At 43.3% G+C, this 16,924-nt stretch overlaps 1 protein-coding gene across 5 annotated transcripts in view; it reads left to right on the plus strand.

Moving 5' to 3' along the window:
• LOC147016943 (FSD1-like protein) overlaps positions 1–16,924 on the plus strand; it is a 117,803-nt gene that overhangs the window by 66,154 nt on the left and 34,725 nt on the right. For all 5 annotated transcript variants that reach the window (XM_085846219.1, XM_085846218.1, XM_085846220.1 and 2 more), the window contains 4 exons: positions 4,754–4,855; positions 12,755–12,777; positions 13,323–13,444; positions 13,609–13,818. In XM_085846219.1, the coding sequence (XP_085702345.1) occupies positions 4,754–4,855; positions 12,755–12,777; positions 13,323–13,444; positions 13,609–13,818 (457 nt within the window). The remainder of the gene's footprint in view (positions 1–4,753; positions 4,856–12,754; positions 12,778–13,322; positions 13,445–13,608; positions 13,819–16,924) is intronic.

The following is a 16,924-nucleotide window of genomic DNA, read 5'->3' on the forward strand; positions in this document are numbered from 1 at the left end:
GTGGCTTCTTTCCTTTGCTTTTGTGTAAATGTGTGTTGGCGCCGTCTGTAAAGTAGAACTGTATAAGTGTTGCCGTGTGTGCGCGTAGTCGGTAGTAACTCTACGTCGTTGTTGCTTTTGTTTTGGTTGCTATATGTGCATTTTGACTGTATGGCTGTATATATGTGCTTTCCGTGTGCCGGGAAATAAATGTGCTTTGTGTGAACTGTTTTCCCGTTTCGCTTCGTCTTTTCTTTATTGACCCTCCATCCTGCTTCACGTAAAGGGTTCGTAGTGGGCTTAATACACCCGGTAATTAATCGGAACCGTCGAGGCCGACGATAACACCGCTCGGTTATCACTGTAGCACGGAACGGACCGCTTAAGCGGTTCGTGTCCGGAGTCGACCTGTGGCGTGGTACGATCGCCCGGTCGACCATCCGCGCAGGTACTTAGGTAGATCGAATTTGGCGAGCAACCCTATCCTGCGCGGGTGTGCAATTGGCACGGTCGTGGTGGCGTTAAACCCCCACCCGTGACTAGCTCCCGGCATTGTTCCAAGAGGGTCACGACTGAATTGTCCGTCCGGTGGGCGATGCGGTCGCGATCCGAGTTGCGTGGCTGTCCGCACGTTTGGTGGGCGCGAATTCACAACAATATATATATATATATATATATATATATATATATATATATATATATATATATATATATATATATATATATATATATATATATATATATATATATATATCTTCTTCTTTCGGCTGCTCCCGTTAGGGGTCGCCACAGCGGATCATCCGTATGATCCGCATAGTGATTTGGCACATGTTTTACGCCGGATGCCCTTCCTGACGCAACCCTGGTCGCCTCTTACGACACAGGGATATGGTACACCAATTTTAACCGGGTTATACACCGGGCCCAGTATACTGGTACTCATTTCGCCGACCTCGGAAGGATGACAGGCTGAGTCAACCCCCTGGTGTATTAATTCAGTGCCCCAACGGGGCTTGAACTCAGGACCTTTGGGACATACAGTCTGAACTGGATATAAGAACACGCTCGGGAGTGAGAATGTATGTTCTTATATCCGGGTTGTTCTTATATCCAGGTTCATCATCCACTTCACAAAACTGGCAACGGGAGGCAAGGTATGAGCACCGGTGGTCGTGTACTTCACAGGGACGGTGATATCAACTTATTTAAATGAACGTGTTTATTCTGCTGTATCGGAAAACACACTGGTTTCACGTGTCGCACTTTGGATTCACAGTGAAAGTTATTTTGCTATCATGTTGAGAGTACAGAAGTTTTCTGGCGTCGGTGTTGTCACTGTGATCAAAATAGGCCGTCAGTGTGTCAAGCGCCTGGATGGCTTGGAGCTTCGTGGGCGGTGGCGCAACCGATTCTTCTCCCTCTTCGTCTTTGTCGTCTTCTACCTTTGCTTGGGGTTGCATTACAGTGTGGACAATCTATTGATCAGTCATTTATCCTTAGCACTCTGGCCCTTCATCGATGTTGACAAATGAAAGGAATTCCTCTTGTGTAATTCCCTGGATATGCAGAGTTTCCGCGATGTCTTCTTCGTCGTTGTTGTGTTCAGAATTGCGTTCTTCATCTTCGGACCATTTCACGAAGCCAGCCTTCTTGAAGCAGTTAACGATTGTCTGGGGCGTAACCATGAAGGGGCCCGTTTCAACATGTGCATCGCCTTCAGAACTGTGATAGTTTTGCTCACTTCTGACGCTGGTTTCTGTGGCACGCTGTCGATAGCAGCAACTTGAAGCCGAACAATTTCTCGTCGGTAGTACGCATTCATGGTTCGGATCATCCCTTGGTCTAGAGGTTGAATCAAAGATGTCGTATTGGGCGGCATGAACTGGAGCTTTATGTTCGTTAGCTTTACATCTGGTGGAAGACGGTGGCACGCGGCGTTGTCAGCAAACAAGACAATGTTTCTATCACTGGCGTGCAACTGACAGTTGAGTTTGGTAAGAATTTGCGACCATTTTGCACTCGTCATGCATGCATTGGAATTGGCGTAGTAAAGGAATGGCAGGTTATAAACATTGTTGAAATATCGCGGCTTGGCAGACTTGCCAACAATGAAACCTCGCTTATCACTGCCATCGAGATTACACAAAAAAAGAACAGTCAGGCAATCTTTTGGAACTTTACCTCCGGCTGGCTTGTCACCAGCACTTGTTGGAGAACCACAGGGCATGGCCTTATAAAAAAGGCCGTTTCATCGGCATTGTAAATGTCTTTCTCTGCATAATTCGCAAGCAAGTCGGGGAGCACATTTTTAATCCAGTTGCCTGCCGCTGCACCATCAGCTGCCGCTTTCTCGCTATGGAATTTCTTGAATGAAACGTTGTTCGCTTGCTTCCAGCACATCAGCCAACCGTTACTAGGTTCAAACTCAACACCTTACGAAACGGCGAACGAAGCAGCCTTCTCTTTGATGATACAGTCTGTTACGACAGCATTGCTTGCACGAGCTTGATGTAATCAAGCAGTTGTCGCTTCATTGATGTCTTTGTGGATGCTGTCACGGCTACGCTTTCTGTTGATGTTAGAGTTGTTGAGGACTTTGATACGAAGTGACTCCTCATCTTTGACAATTTTGCTGACGGTCGACAATCCAATGCCATACTTTTTCACGACATCGGCTCTCATCAGCGATTTCGACTTTAAAGAATCCAAAATTTCAACTTTCTCTGCAACACTCAGCGTTTTTCGAGCGGACGCCGTTGTGATGAAACGAAACTACCACTTCCTCATTCGGGATTTCTGGAAAACTACTGTATAGGAAAGTGAAATGAACGCGTCAACCTACTGATGCCAGCTTTTCCTGTGGCTTCGGATAGAAAATTGTACTTTTGTGTTGAAAAATAGGTTTGTATACGTGGGTTTTCTTTGTATGCTTGTTTCTTATATGCGGGTTTCCCTTATACATTTACATAGGAACATGTTCGGGAATAAGAAAACATGTTCTTATACGTGGGTTTTTCTTTTATCCGGGTCTCTTATGTCCGTGTCAGACTGTATGTATTGTTACGTCTCGGGGGGGGGGGGGGGTGGGTATGCATTCAAAGGGTAATTAGGATGTTTAATTAGGTATGCCATGCTGCTCGAGTTATACCAGGATCTTGATGTAATGAAGTAGGGATTTAGTGGTGATAGATTGTCTTGTAAATGTCCATTTCTTTAAGGGGGAAATGATAATTGTCACGTAATTAGATAGGGAGACGGGTTAGGGTAAGTGTTCATGCGTATTCCCTTTTAGTATTTCCTGTAGGCTTGCCGTGACATGACAGAACGGTGCTGCGGATAGCTCCGCCCCCTTGATGACCATTGGCGGAGGGCCGCAGACGGAGGACCAATGAGGCTCTCCGTTGGAAGTTACAAAGACCCTGGAGCACGGGGCGGCCCGAGTGGAGGATTGAGAGAAAGGGAGGAGATATACGTGCGGATGGGTCCGCCCCTTGATGAGGATTGGTGGAAGGCGGCAGGCGGAGGACCAATGAGGGGCTCCATTGGAAGTCACAAGGACTCGTGAGCATGAAACGATCTGATTGGAGGGGAGAGATAGATAAAAATAGCTGGCTGAGTTTGACCAGCCCTCTCGTCGCAGCTCTCTTCTCTCAGCGCTCTCGCTCGCTCTTGCCCTTGCCCGGACTCGTTCGTTGTGGCTCGTGCCTCGTGCCCTTGCTGTGCCTCGTGCCTCACCTCGTTTGGCTCTCGTGTTCCGCTGTCTCTTGGTACGGGACCGGACGGTGGGCAGACCTGCCTCCCTCTCCTGCTCGCGATTGGTGCATGGACTGGGTTCCCTGGCGGCTGTGAGCGGTTTTGGGCCCACACCACAGGAGGTCGACACCACCAAGAAGAACACCAGAGTGGCTGGTTGGAGCTCACAGGCCTGGAACCACAATTTCTCCCCGGAAGGTTTCACGGAACATCTGCACCACCGTGTCTCCTGCCCCTGACAGGCGCAACGCCAGCTCGTCCGGCACCAATCCAATGACTGTTGCATCGACACCACGATCAAGCCTGACGAACTAGCTACGGTGTGTGTGTGTGTGTGTGTGTGTGTGGGGGTGTGTGTGTGTGTGTGTGTGTGTGTGTGTGTGTGTGTGTGTGTGTGTGTGTGTGTGTGTGTGTGTGTGTGTGTGTGTGTGTGTGTGTGTGTACCTGGTGCCTTAGAGGGTTTGAGATTTGTGTACCGATGAATTGATTCTTTACATTTTGCTGTATATCCATTGAAATTGTTTGTGTTTTCCCCCACGCCCGAATTCACACCACCTTTCGTCGAATCACCCACGGATCCCTCCTCTTGCCGAGCTTCCTTATCGCTCTTGTGTATAAATAAACGTTATTAACTCAGTAAAAAGTGACTCGTGCCACCTTCCTCGTCCCGTTTGCTATAGAGCGATCAAAAGTAAACCGCCACCCTTGGATTGTAAAGAATAAACCGCCTCCATCGTTTCGGATCATCTTACGTTGGCAGGGACTGTTCAAGTCCCGTGAACGTCGCAGTATATATATATATATATATACATATATATACAGTATTCAAACTGCCGAGAGTTGACTACACAGTTGTTTGGCAGTGCGTCCTCTAACGAGTAGCCTAGTTGTACTCTAGTTTGATGAAAACTGTTAATCCATACTTTCCAAGCTTTTATGTAGCCCAAATTTCAGGTTTCTCTCACTTTGTCTTCATCGCTTTGCTCAGTGATTCCTTCCTTGTCTCTCCGTTTCCTTTCAGAACCAGATAACATCCTGCGTGAAGGCCCTGGAGAGCTCGGAGGAATTGCTGGATTTCGCTCAGCAGACAATGCGGACATCTGACGAGAAAACATTCACAGAGGTAGAGTTGGTGTTTTCACAAAACCTTTGTTTTTTTAACCATTTATCGGACTGTTGATGTTGACTAGCGCGCAAACTAACTTTGATATTGCGGCCCTAGGCAGCGTTCAACAAAGTTGTCTAATTTCACCACTGGTTGATTTCTCTACCTTGACGTATATGGATTATTTCCAAGTTAGCCACGCCCGTTCCTGAGTGTGTGTTTGTCTGTTCCGACAGACGACAAAACAGAAGTTCGACAAAGTTGTGTAATTTCATCAAAACAGTTTTGTGTCTAATTTAACCACAAGTTGTTTTTATGTGGATTATGTCCAATTTAGTCAGAGCCATTCTTCAGAGTGTGTATGCACCTTGTTCTACTGTAATCAACAGTATATTGTTCATTCTTTAAAATGTTTTTACTCTTTAAGGAGGGGATGGGGGAGGGGGGGTCGCACTCAGTGGCTTGTGTGAAAGGGTTGCCTCAACAAACACCCTGGCGTGGTGCTGCATTGTTACATGCTGTGTCTTCTGGTTATCTTGCCAAAACGAAGTTTTTGCAAGATATGTTAGTCAGCTTGTATGTTTTTTTTTTTTTTTGTTTGTTTGTTTGTCTGTAATCACGTATAAAAAATTCTGCAGAGCACATTTATCATTGGAAATTTTTGTAACTTCGCATATCAGAGGCCTATAGAGGTCCCTTTCAGCGCACAAAATTTTGAAGGTCAAGGTCAAAGGTAAAAGGTCACTTTGTCACAAATCAGGGGAGTCGACGAAACCCTTATTTTTTGAGTAATTTTCATCTTATCGTCTCCAAACTTTATGGGAATGTAGTATATGGTCTGGCGCTTAGCTGATTAGTTTTGGTGGTGATTGGCCTTGACCTTCATGGTTAGCGCCTGAGGTCAAACATATTTGACCCCACGGTCAAATTTTCAAGTTTTAGCAACCATATCGTGTAGTACCTCAAATTGAACACCTCGATGAGTGCTTTCTAGATATGTCAAGCTTGAGACATTATGATATCATTTGGTGACGTTATGAGGCAAACATATTTTTCATGGTTACTCTGTAGAACGATTCTCATCAGAATCTCTCATAGGCAGATATTCCTCAAGGAGTCGCTCCTGGTGGATAGCAGCTCTGTTCACCTCAGTGTGACCTTAAAGAAGTCACACGTGGTCACCTTTTGGCAAGATACGGGTCACCCTGCGGGTGACATTGGTTTATTGTTTATTCTTATTATGGCTAAGTGGTATTCTGAAATTATTGTAAAATGATGATTACATATTGCCTCATTTTCTGCCTCAAAGTGAATTTTATTGAAAAGCAAGTGAAACCTCATTGGTTTAGTGATTTATTTTAAGTACTTGTACCATTTTCCTATAAAGAGACAACACCTAAAGTGAATGTAATACATTGCAAAGTCTTCTATTGGAGGAACACAATGCACGGGAGTCATGAAAACATTTGCCATGATGTGAAAATGGTCAAACTACTTGATTCATCACTGAAATGAAAATAGTACTGTATTTATATCATGCTTTTCACACAAGATTATCATGTGATTGGACAGTCAATACATCTTGAGAACAAGTAACGAGAGAAGTTTGGAGAAATAAAGGTTTTCACTTCTGAATTAGAAGATGAAATTCAAGGAGTTAATATTAAGATGCAAAGAGTTTCACATTTGTTGGTCATATTGATGACTAATCCTACTTGTCAATCGTCTTCAGCTTGGTTTTGACTAGCTGAGACAGACGTGATGAGTGTACCAAACGAGAGGATGAGTACGAAGAAATATAGTTGTTCTCATATGCAGAACCCAATCCATACATGATGTTAAAAGTGATGATTGAGAACTTTAAAATAGATATAAAAACAAGTAGCGGTACATTCAAAGTATACCGCCCCCATGCAAAATAAATAAATAACAATCCTCCAGCACGCGACATCGCCGGGCACCTTTGGCGCCCGGCGATGCCACCTTGCAGCACATAGAGACAGAATTGGAAGGGAGCGGTGTACAATAATTGATTTATTAATTGCAGGATTAGAATCAATAAATAATAATCGTAAAATAATGAATTTCTCAATCAATTGCCAAATAGCATACCGAAACCACCACTGTTTCATCCGAATCTGAAACTTCTTGAAAATTAAGTAATTAATCGAAAAATGAATAATTAATTGATTAACCAATAAATCAAAAATGCTCTTTATAGCCAAATCACTTGGTCACGGTCATGTCCAAATATCAGCTTCCTTGCTCCAAAGATGCCTGAGATATTGCCCAGATGAGAAATAAAATAAATAAGGAATTAATAAATCGATAATAATGAAGTCATTAATTAATTGATTAATCTAAAAATAAAACATGGCGTTTTTGACAAAGCACATCTTCACTTTTGTCCCCAAATTTCAGCTTCCTAGATCAAAGGATGGCTTAGATATCACCTGGATCAACAAACAAACAAACAAGAAAACAGAGTAAAAACTGAGTACTCCCTTCCTTTGGCACCTGGCGATGACATCATGCATTGCTTAGATATGGAATTGGGAAGGAGCGGTGTACAATATAAGTTGAGCTGAAATTAGTGGAATGTTAATAATTGTGCTGAACCGCAGGTGCAACCAGTCTCACAGCTGTGTTTTGTCCAAGTTGAAAAGTGAAATAATGTTTGAGTCAATATAGCAAGAACACAGTTTCAGTAATCGATCCGAGTGGTCACCGGAGAATGGACATGTATTTAGCATGTTGTTTTATGATCCAAGCAGTGATGAATACTAACTTGTGAAGATGACAAAAGACCAATTTGGTAATGAGGTGAGTCTGTGCCTCTGATGAAAGTTTGAGATCCATTCCAACATTTCCTGTAGGCTCCAAATAGAAGTGGCTGAAATATTTTGTTAGTGTTATTTATTTCTGATAACTCAAGTAGAGGTTCAGAAAAAATAAATATAAATCAGAACTGAGCAAGAGCTAGAGACGATCACTTTGTTTTCAGAACTGTTTGAGTTTTTTAAAATTTGCATCTAGCCAGAATTGAAGCTGTTAAGAAATGTAACATTGACAGTTGCCTTTTAGATGAGGGTGAAAAGGAATTAATATCTCTTTTTCATTTGCTTAACAATGAAGCATTGAGGGATACCAATTGATAGACATGTGGCTTTTCGGAGAAGGAAATTGATTGAAAATGTGTTAACAAACCATTGTAATACCAGTTACAATGGCTTGACCTGTGACTGAATAATGGCTTTATACAAGTCACTTAACAACGCTATTTCACTGTCCTGCAGGAGGCAAACCTCCCTCAACATGGTCCATGCTTTTAGATTATTTGTTAATTTGGGGCCATTGTACTTGAGTAGATGTTTGGGCAGGCAGGATGGCTTGGAAATATGCACACTCACCTCTATGCTGTCTAGCCTGGGTTAAAATCCCAACCCAGCTATAAACTGACATCGGATGGATGTTAAACGGGTGTCCTGCCTGCCGGCATTGGTTGGTGGATGGTGAAGATCCCACGGTATCCTTCGTGAAGAGTCTGCGAATTATCGCCGGCACCTTGAACAGATTACAAATACTGCCCGAACTACTTCGTCAAGTGTCAGGCCTGACCAGCCAGTTCGTGAAAGGATTTTGCCAAAAACTTCCCTGTCCAACCCCACACTTGTGGCCATTAAAGAAGAAGTACCTGGGTGAATTTTTCAATTTTATCTCTCCATTCAATCTTTGTTCCACCTCTGCTTCTTTTAGGTCCTCTTTAGGTTGCCAATTGGTAATGCATTTCCAACAGTTGCATGCAACAAGTGTGAAAAAGCCTTTTTCAAATTTAATAAGGCATTAAACTTATTTGAGTATTTGAACAAAACCCTTTTTCAATTCATCAATTGTTAGTCTGTGGTGGTGATGCCGGAAGCCCATATTGTGTACAGTGCGTTGAAGCACTTGTGATATGTCGTGAATATTTTTGTGGCTAAAAACAATGATGGACAGGTCGCCAAACCGTTGTCGTAGTGTGTGGATATTTCTGCTAAACAGCCATGAAAATGAAATCGACACTATTGAGAGCAATGCACCAAAGCTCTACCTGCTCGACCCCCAAGCAGCTCATTGGTTGTGAATTATCTGATTAGAAAGGCAATGCATTACACGTCAGCATCACAACAATGACACCTTGCTTGCCTTAAACAGCCGAAGAACAGCACACAACATTGGTGAGGCAAACATTTTTAGATTCCCTAACACTGCGTGATGCATGCTAATCAAACGCCATTGATGAACAATGTTATTTGGCATTCCTGAAGTGATACAAAGGTTGTTGAAATGCAATGTCGGCTTTCATACAAAGGGATTCCATTTAATGATGAATATGGATGAGTCAGCCACATTGTGAAGTGGCCATGATAACCAGTGCTTTCATGTTAAATTTGCTGTTTTTACAAAAACATTACTCATCAGATTGATACCAAGGAAGGTTGAAAAGAGAAGGGAATAACAATAGGGGTGGTGTTTTTCAGCATCAATCCATGAAGCATGGTACATTTTTGTCTGGTTGCTAAATGAGCTTGCAGTTCCAACAATAGTGTGTTTTAGGTGCCATTTCCTTCTGCTATTTATCAGCTTTAATACTGTCAAACTAACTGCCTTATTCCTCAAATGTTCCATTCCTCACATTCCCAAACAAATACCCTCCCCTTCTGGGCAAACTCCCACTTGCCACACCACTCCCTTCCCTCCACCCTCCCATTTCCAACTGTCAATGAATAAATATTTTGTAATTACGACCTTAAAATTTGACAGACTGGATGCACTTTACGTTCCAGATACAGGTACAATAAAATGCCGTACAATCATATGTTGCAAAGGTTAGGGGGTGAGACAATGCGGTGTTCAATTTATCTATTTAGTGGTAATTTGGGTTAAAATATCCTGACAATGGAAGATCAAAAGTTGTGCAATTAAAGATACCAAGAAAAGGTGTAAAAACACCTGTACCTATCCTTGCCCCACCAATTGGAAGCTCCCTTTGTCATGTGAGCTTTCCTCCCACCATGGTGGAGACTACTACTATTTGGTCCAAAGGCATCAGCACTCAATACATTTCTGACAATGGTGTGTTGTTTTTTTTGACTTGTTTGTCTGTTCCTCTCTCTGTACTCTTTTCCAGGTCTTTATTTGAGTGACAATCTCACTTGTCTGCATCATGGAAAGTAGTTCATGTTCCCCTGTACTTCAAGACTCTTCTCATCTCTACTTCTCTGATGTCTGATCATATGCATGACTTCCATCCAGATCATCGCACTAGTGGCACACAGTTTCTGCTGTATCTACAGTGATGTACTCAATCTCAAACCAAGAAATCAAGATCCTCTTGTTTGATGTCTTCCACACAGCTGTTGCTGTCTGGTGTCCTGCCTTGCTTTCTTATTTGTTAGCTCATGGTATTCAGGGTCCTCTCTTTCACCAGCTATTACATTTACTCCATGCTAATGAGCAGAGGGTTTGTTTGGATGGCATTGTCTTCGATGCTCTACCTCGAGAGGCTGACATTCCTCCAAAAGTAGTGCCCTGAGTCCTATCCTCTTCTTGGTCTCCAGCACATTCCCCACTTCATCACTAGGAAATGAACTATCATTTTGCTGACAATGCCACTGTGTGTATAATTTTTGTTCACCTTTCTTATAGACAAGATGCAGTGGCACCCCTCGTCACCAATCCAAGCTGTGCTCTTCAAAGCCAGCTGTAGACTGGGAATCCTCCATCACCACTCCAAGTCATTCATTGAATAATTAGAACAACACTCAGATGACAAGAACCTTGTTCATACTTAAATGGAGTACTGCTCTCCTCCATGGGCTGGGGTCCCATCATCACACCTGTTTTTCCTGGGATCAGTGGAATCTAAAGCTCTCAACATTATTGGCATCTCCCACATTGAGGCCTAAGCCCAAGGTATGATGCTCTCACATCCCTGACATATCTTTCGGTGGCCTTTGTTTTTCGGAAAGGGGTGGGGGGGGGGCATGATTACCACCTTTTCTCCAGTCTACTGTAGCTCCCCCTTCTCTCTCAGCCATCCGACCCTCTTTAGCTCCTCAAGGGAGCTCGCACATTATTCTATTAATCTCCCCAAATTCAGGTGAACTGCACACCTCAACTTTCTTGTTCCTCATTTTCTCTCATCTGTCGAACCACCTTCCTGAGGCTGTTCAATGCAATGTAGTTTGCATTACCATCTCTTGTCATCGCTTCCTCCTCCCCCATCTCTAACCACAATCTTTTCCACACTCATTAACCCAACCTAACCTCACCCCACTCTCTTACTTGCAAGTTAGTGTTTCCTTAACTCCTCTCTTATTTCCCTGTTCATTCATTCCATTGCTCATTGTGTCCAACTGGTGATCCATTGTTACATTTGTGTCAGGTTGTTACTTTTTAATCACCTTGCTTTTCCATGAGCCTTGATATATATATATATATATATATATATATATATATATATATATATATATATATATATATATATATATATATATTTATTTTTATTATTCAAAAAAAATATATTGAGAAAACAAGCAACGAGTCCTCCACCTGGAACATGTCTTTTTTATGAGCAGAGGCCATCGGGAAACATTATGTGTACCCTATTTCAAGGTTTATCTCTTCTACGAGCCTTGACTGTATACAAAAAAAAAATACAGGAAATTTATATTCTCTCACATTGGCCTTCTATAAGGACTGTTTGGCAAATTCCCCAATTTATTTCTGTGGTCAGCCTCTGGGCAAAGATAGTCATAGGAGCTACTGAGATTCACTATCAACTATTTACTGTCTTGAACAGATCTTATCTCCATGCTGGCTTCCAAACTCAGCTTGTAGAAAGACCTCATCTGGAGTTCCATGGAATTTGGTTACCCCTACCCTCGCTCATGGACTGGTGCCACTGATAACCACCTTGCCCTCTTTATGCTATGGAGTCTAAGTCTCATTGTGTCATTGGCATCTTTCCACAGAAGGCTGTCTTCAGGTGTGATTCTTGCTCACCCAGGCAGTTTGGTGGCTTGGCAATCTTTACAAGTCATGCTCCTCTTGTTTCTCCGCCAATTCATTACCCTCCAGATCGCACGTGTTCCAACAGGAGCCATTAACCTTCCTCCCCTGCCAAAATCTAAACTTTATGCTCACCTCCATTCATTCATTCCCCCTTCTCTCACACATGGAACTGTCTTCTCAAGCCTTTAAGTCTTCTGTGCAACACGATCTCATGGTCTTACTTCATTGACCCTCTGAGCTTTTCTACATCTGTTGACTCCCCAACCCCACTCACCCACAGCCCCTTTCCTAATGCTGCAATGCATCAACGTGTTCTCGTAAACCCATTTCCCCTTCAGTCCACTTTGTCTGTTGACCCTTTCCCTCCTGTTTTTCTGCCCTTCCATGAACCTCAACATTGATATTTCAAAAAAAAACACTCTGCAGGCTTGTAAATCTTGTACTGAGCAACAAATCCTCGTCTTTTTCAAGCTTTATATGTTATAAAGCAAATTAATTGCAAATGAGTAACATTTATGTTAACGTAGTAAGTTATATGTGGAAAAACAGAATGCTTCAATAATTGTGTTTAAATGAACCACTGATGCATTTGATGTGTTTTAGTGGAATGGTTATATCATTATACAATAATTGTATATTGGTGTGTTCTAACAGAATGCTGACATAATTGGCATACTCTGGCAATTATATTACTCGTATTATTCCAGTGTAAGTCAAGTCCTTCTCACTTCAATTGGATCCAGGTGCTGTGCATTTCTCTTTGATACTAACATCTCGACCTGTCTTCCACCCTTTCACCCCCTCACCCTTCCTCTGTTTTTTATTTATTTATTTTTCTTGCATGCTTCTTGGGATCAAAAGGCGGCCAAGCAGATCAAAGATAGGTACTGTGCTTTGCCCCGGTCCTATCTTGATGCGGGTGTGATGTCATCATATTAACTCTGTTTCATGCTCTTGTGTTCTCTTTGAATACGTGCCAGTTAACCGCTAACAAGTTTCGATCTCTCCGACATACTTTGGCATGCTATTTTATTTTACTTCATAGCAATGATGATTTAGTGTGTTACCAATGTTATACTTCTAATTTGCTAACAATTTTTCCTTTCCTACTCAATAAATCGCTTCACTTGGACTGCTCTCATGTCACATGCTTATCAATTACTTCAAGTAAAAGTTTTTTTGCACACCTTGGTGGATGAGAAGGCCTCAGCCCATTGTGAAGGATTATTGGAGAATCCACAGCACTTGTTTCAATTGGTCAAGGAGCCCAAAACATGCTCTGTTTATCATCTTCCTTTAATTGTATTCCCTTGCACACTAGATCTCTATATGTCCGACTCCCCTGCTCTTCATATGTTTTTGGATATGAAGTATATTGACATTTTCTGAAAAGTTTGCTGAATTATTTCCAACTTCTCCAATTTGCCAGAGTGACCATGGCACCGGCATTTCGTCTGTCTTTGCTGCCTAAAGTCTCTGACAACATGAACCATTTCATGGTGGATTTTGCACCAGAGAGGGAGTTGCTGAGATCTCTGTCCTTCCTTCCAGGTGGAGATTTATAGTGCCATTTCCTTTCAGAGTCCTAAACCTATTATCTACATTTGATTGGCAGTGTTTTTGAACCCCAACGTCCTCACTCCCCCCTCTCCCCCCCCGCCCCCCCCCCATGAAATGTTCCTTGTATTCCCCTTCCCCTACCTCCTCTGGCACAGTGCCTAATCCCCCTGCACTCTGTGCTGGAGACTGCACGGTCTGCGACAACACGGTGCATGTGCGCTGGAATCCTGTGCAAGACACCGGCAGAGCCGATCACTTCACACTGGCCTATCGCCCTGTTGACCGCCCTGGACTAGCCCTCTCTCGTGACCCCTCTGAGTGGGTGTCCATTGAGAACATCCATGCCAATGAGTATACCATCACCGGTATGTATTCATGTTGATATGCAAATGCCACCATGGAAATATGTAGTAAATGGGATTAATCTTTGCATAAGTAGTTATTGTAGTAGTTTGTTTGAATCAGAAAATACGATTTGTGATATAACCACACTTGTCCGACGTGAGTAGAAGGCTTCCTCCTACACATTAACACTACATACACTGCATACAGTGCTGTGAGCAGCATTACCGCTTGGTTGGTGTACCGATCATTCCGGAAGTTGAGCAGTGTTTGCGTTAAAATGAAAAAGTGACATAGATGAGACTATGCAATTGCACAGGCATTTGATGCATAAATAAACAAACCTGCCATTGAACCATTCAGTTTTGTTTAAATAGTGGGCCCGTTGAGCCGTTGAACCAAATTTCAATTGGTCTTCACAGCCTTATTGCATATCCACCTGTTGTACTGCTGTGGGCCGGCGGTCGGTGGCGAGGAACGGCCGCCAGGTGGAGCAGTAGAGCCATCTCCCACGGTGCCACCGAATACCCGGAATTGAAGGTCGTAACCTTCGGACAGCTCTGAAGGTCACGGGTCACTTAAGGACCATGCTCGCCTATTCTCTGACGGCGTGGGGTAGGGTTAATAGCCAAATTTCAATATACCTAAGTACCCACATCGTAAAATTGCCGGGGAAGTCACACCCTCAACGGACTCTGTCGAACCGGGTCGCTCTAGCGACCTCGGTCTGGTGTAACTGAGCAGAATTACCAAAGTCCGTCGATCCAAACGACAACTTACAGCCCAATCGGCTTACTAGTTCTCAAGCCCGAACCGTGCTGGTTCAATAATAGAAAGCACAACAACGAGCTGGTACATTGAACAATTTGGGGGTTTATTTATAATGGGGCAGGGGAGCACAAAAAGAGCAGAGTTAAACCGACTATCGAGAAGAAATGCAAGTAATGTACAAAGCACTTAAACAATTGCTCCTTATAGACTGGGCCCACAGAAACACATGCACACACCCAAAAGAAATGGTGGCCGCGGCCTTTATTTGGCCCTTCAGCTCGAGAAGGAAGGCGAGCTGAGGGCAAGAGCCTGCACTTGCACCTTCTCCGCCTCATGCGGTCTGGGCGAGCTTGTCCGGTGGCGGGACTCGAACCCACCGCCTCAACACAGCACCAAGCACCAGGGACGAGGGATAGAGCGACAGACGCCAGCCAGCACGAAGGAGGACGAGGCGAGAGACGACGAGACGACAGGCGATCAAGGCCGAAAAAGCCTCCAGAGGAATCAGACGACATGAGGCAAGAGACGACGAGGGGACAGGCGATCAAGGTCAAAAAAGCCTCCAGAGGAATCAGACGACACCAGGCGAGGCAGACCCAGACAGCCAGACAGAACGTGCCGATCACTATCCTCTCCTGAGGTGGGAGGGATTTCTTCCCTGGCCACTCGCGTCATTATTGGACGGTTGCGTCACACGATTCGCTGGCCGTCCCTCATTGGGCAGGCCCATGGCAGGCGGGGCAACTCCCACCCTTCTGGGTGGAGTCCCGATCTGAGGCGATGAGCCTCCTGATTGGACGAAGGGTGCTCTTGCCCCTTCGTTATTATTATTGCCATATGATACTACTATTATTATTATTATTGTTGGAAATATTACGAGTATTAATATATGCTTTGTTACAATGTTGTCATTGTTTTGTTGTTTATTTTGTAATTAGAATGCCATGCTGTGGTGGAAGGACGTATTAAGCTGCTTTTTATATACCTTAATATGGTGTGAGTTTAAAACATGGGAATTCTAACTGATTTTTTTGTAGTTAATGAGCCTAATCAACTGAGGAGGTCATGACGATAATTTTGGTATGTCACATTCCACATCAGAATGCTCCAGTAGAACTCCACAAAAACTTGCCCCACACACACAAGCACACACACAAAACTCATCCATTTATAGTAGTCTGAAAGGGTCTTCTGGGTCTTGTTGGTTTTTGGACTTTTTGGTCATCTGGGTCTTTTGGGTACTCAAACTTTTGGGTTGTCTTGGTCTTTTAGGTCCTCTGGGTCTTAAGGATCTCGGGGGGGGGGGGGTTCTTCAAAGGTCGCAGGGGTCTCAACAGTCTAAAGGGTCAAAAGGTACATTTCAATATTAATTGAATGTAATTAATGGACACAAAAAGCATGACACACACACACACACACACACACACACACACACACACACACACACACACACACACACACACACACACACACACACACACACACTTATAGTAGAAATGCAAGTTCTGCAAAGTAGGAGCAGAATCCCATACTCTCATTATACAAACTATGCAAAAGGTGCAGTTATTACTGATACTGTTGTCATTATTTTGAAATATTCAAATATGTATAGACAGATATGACTTGTACAAGGAAATCAGACACAGGTGGAGGCCATTCAGCCCATCATACTTGCGTGACATCAACACCACACTAATTTATCAACATAAGATCCAAGGAAGAAAATGCAAAATTTATATTTTTAAAAATTGTTTTTGTGGTTTTGATTTATTTATTCACTTTAAGTTTTTGTCATTTTTGTATTTTCTTTCATAATGTTTTTTTTCTTTTCCTCAGGGGAGGGGCCATGGGCTTGGTTTAAAAAAACACACAACACCCCTTGACAAGACCCCCACCAACAGTACTCTATACATGCACACAATCACCCATCAATGCTCAATCGACCTAAAACTCCTGCCCCCCCCCCTATCTCCATAACATCCAGGTACCTATCTGATTCTAATTTCAACTTATCTACTGTTTCTGCTGCCACTACCTTTCCAGGGAGGCCACTCCATGCATTCACTACTCTTTGAGTAAAAGACCTCTGCCTCACTGCCATCTTAACTCTCCTCTTCTTTACTCTCAGGCTGTGGCCCCTGGTCCTATCACTGTCTACTCTGTTGAATAATTCATCTTCACTTATTTTATCTATACCTTTCATTATCTTGAACATCTCTATCATATCTCCTCGTAACCGCCTCTTTTCTAGTGTATAAGGCCCTGTCACCTTCAGCTGCTCCTCATAGCTAAGTCTAGCTCGGCCCAGAATCAATTGAGTAACCCTGCACTGAACCTTCTCTGTGGCATATCTGTGCT

Source organism: Eptatretus burgeri, chromosome 11 (assembly GCF_056783735.1).
Source record: "Eptatretus burgeri isolate ZD-2024b chromosome 11, Ebu_testis_v1, whole genome shotgun sequence".
NCBI classification, from domain to species: Eukaryota; Metazoa; Chordata; class Myxini; order Myxiniformes; family Myxinidae; genus Eptatretus; species Eptatretus burgeri.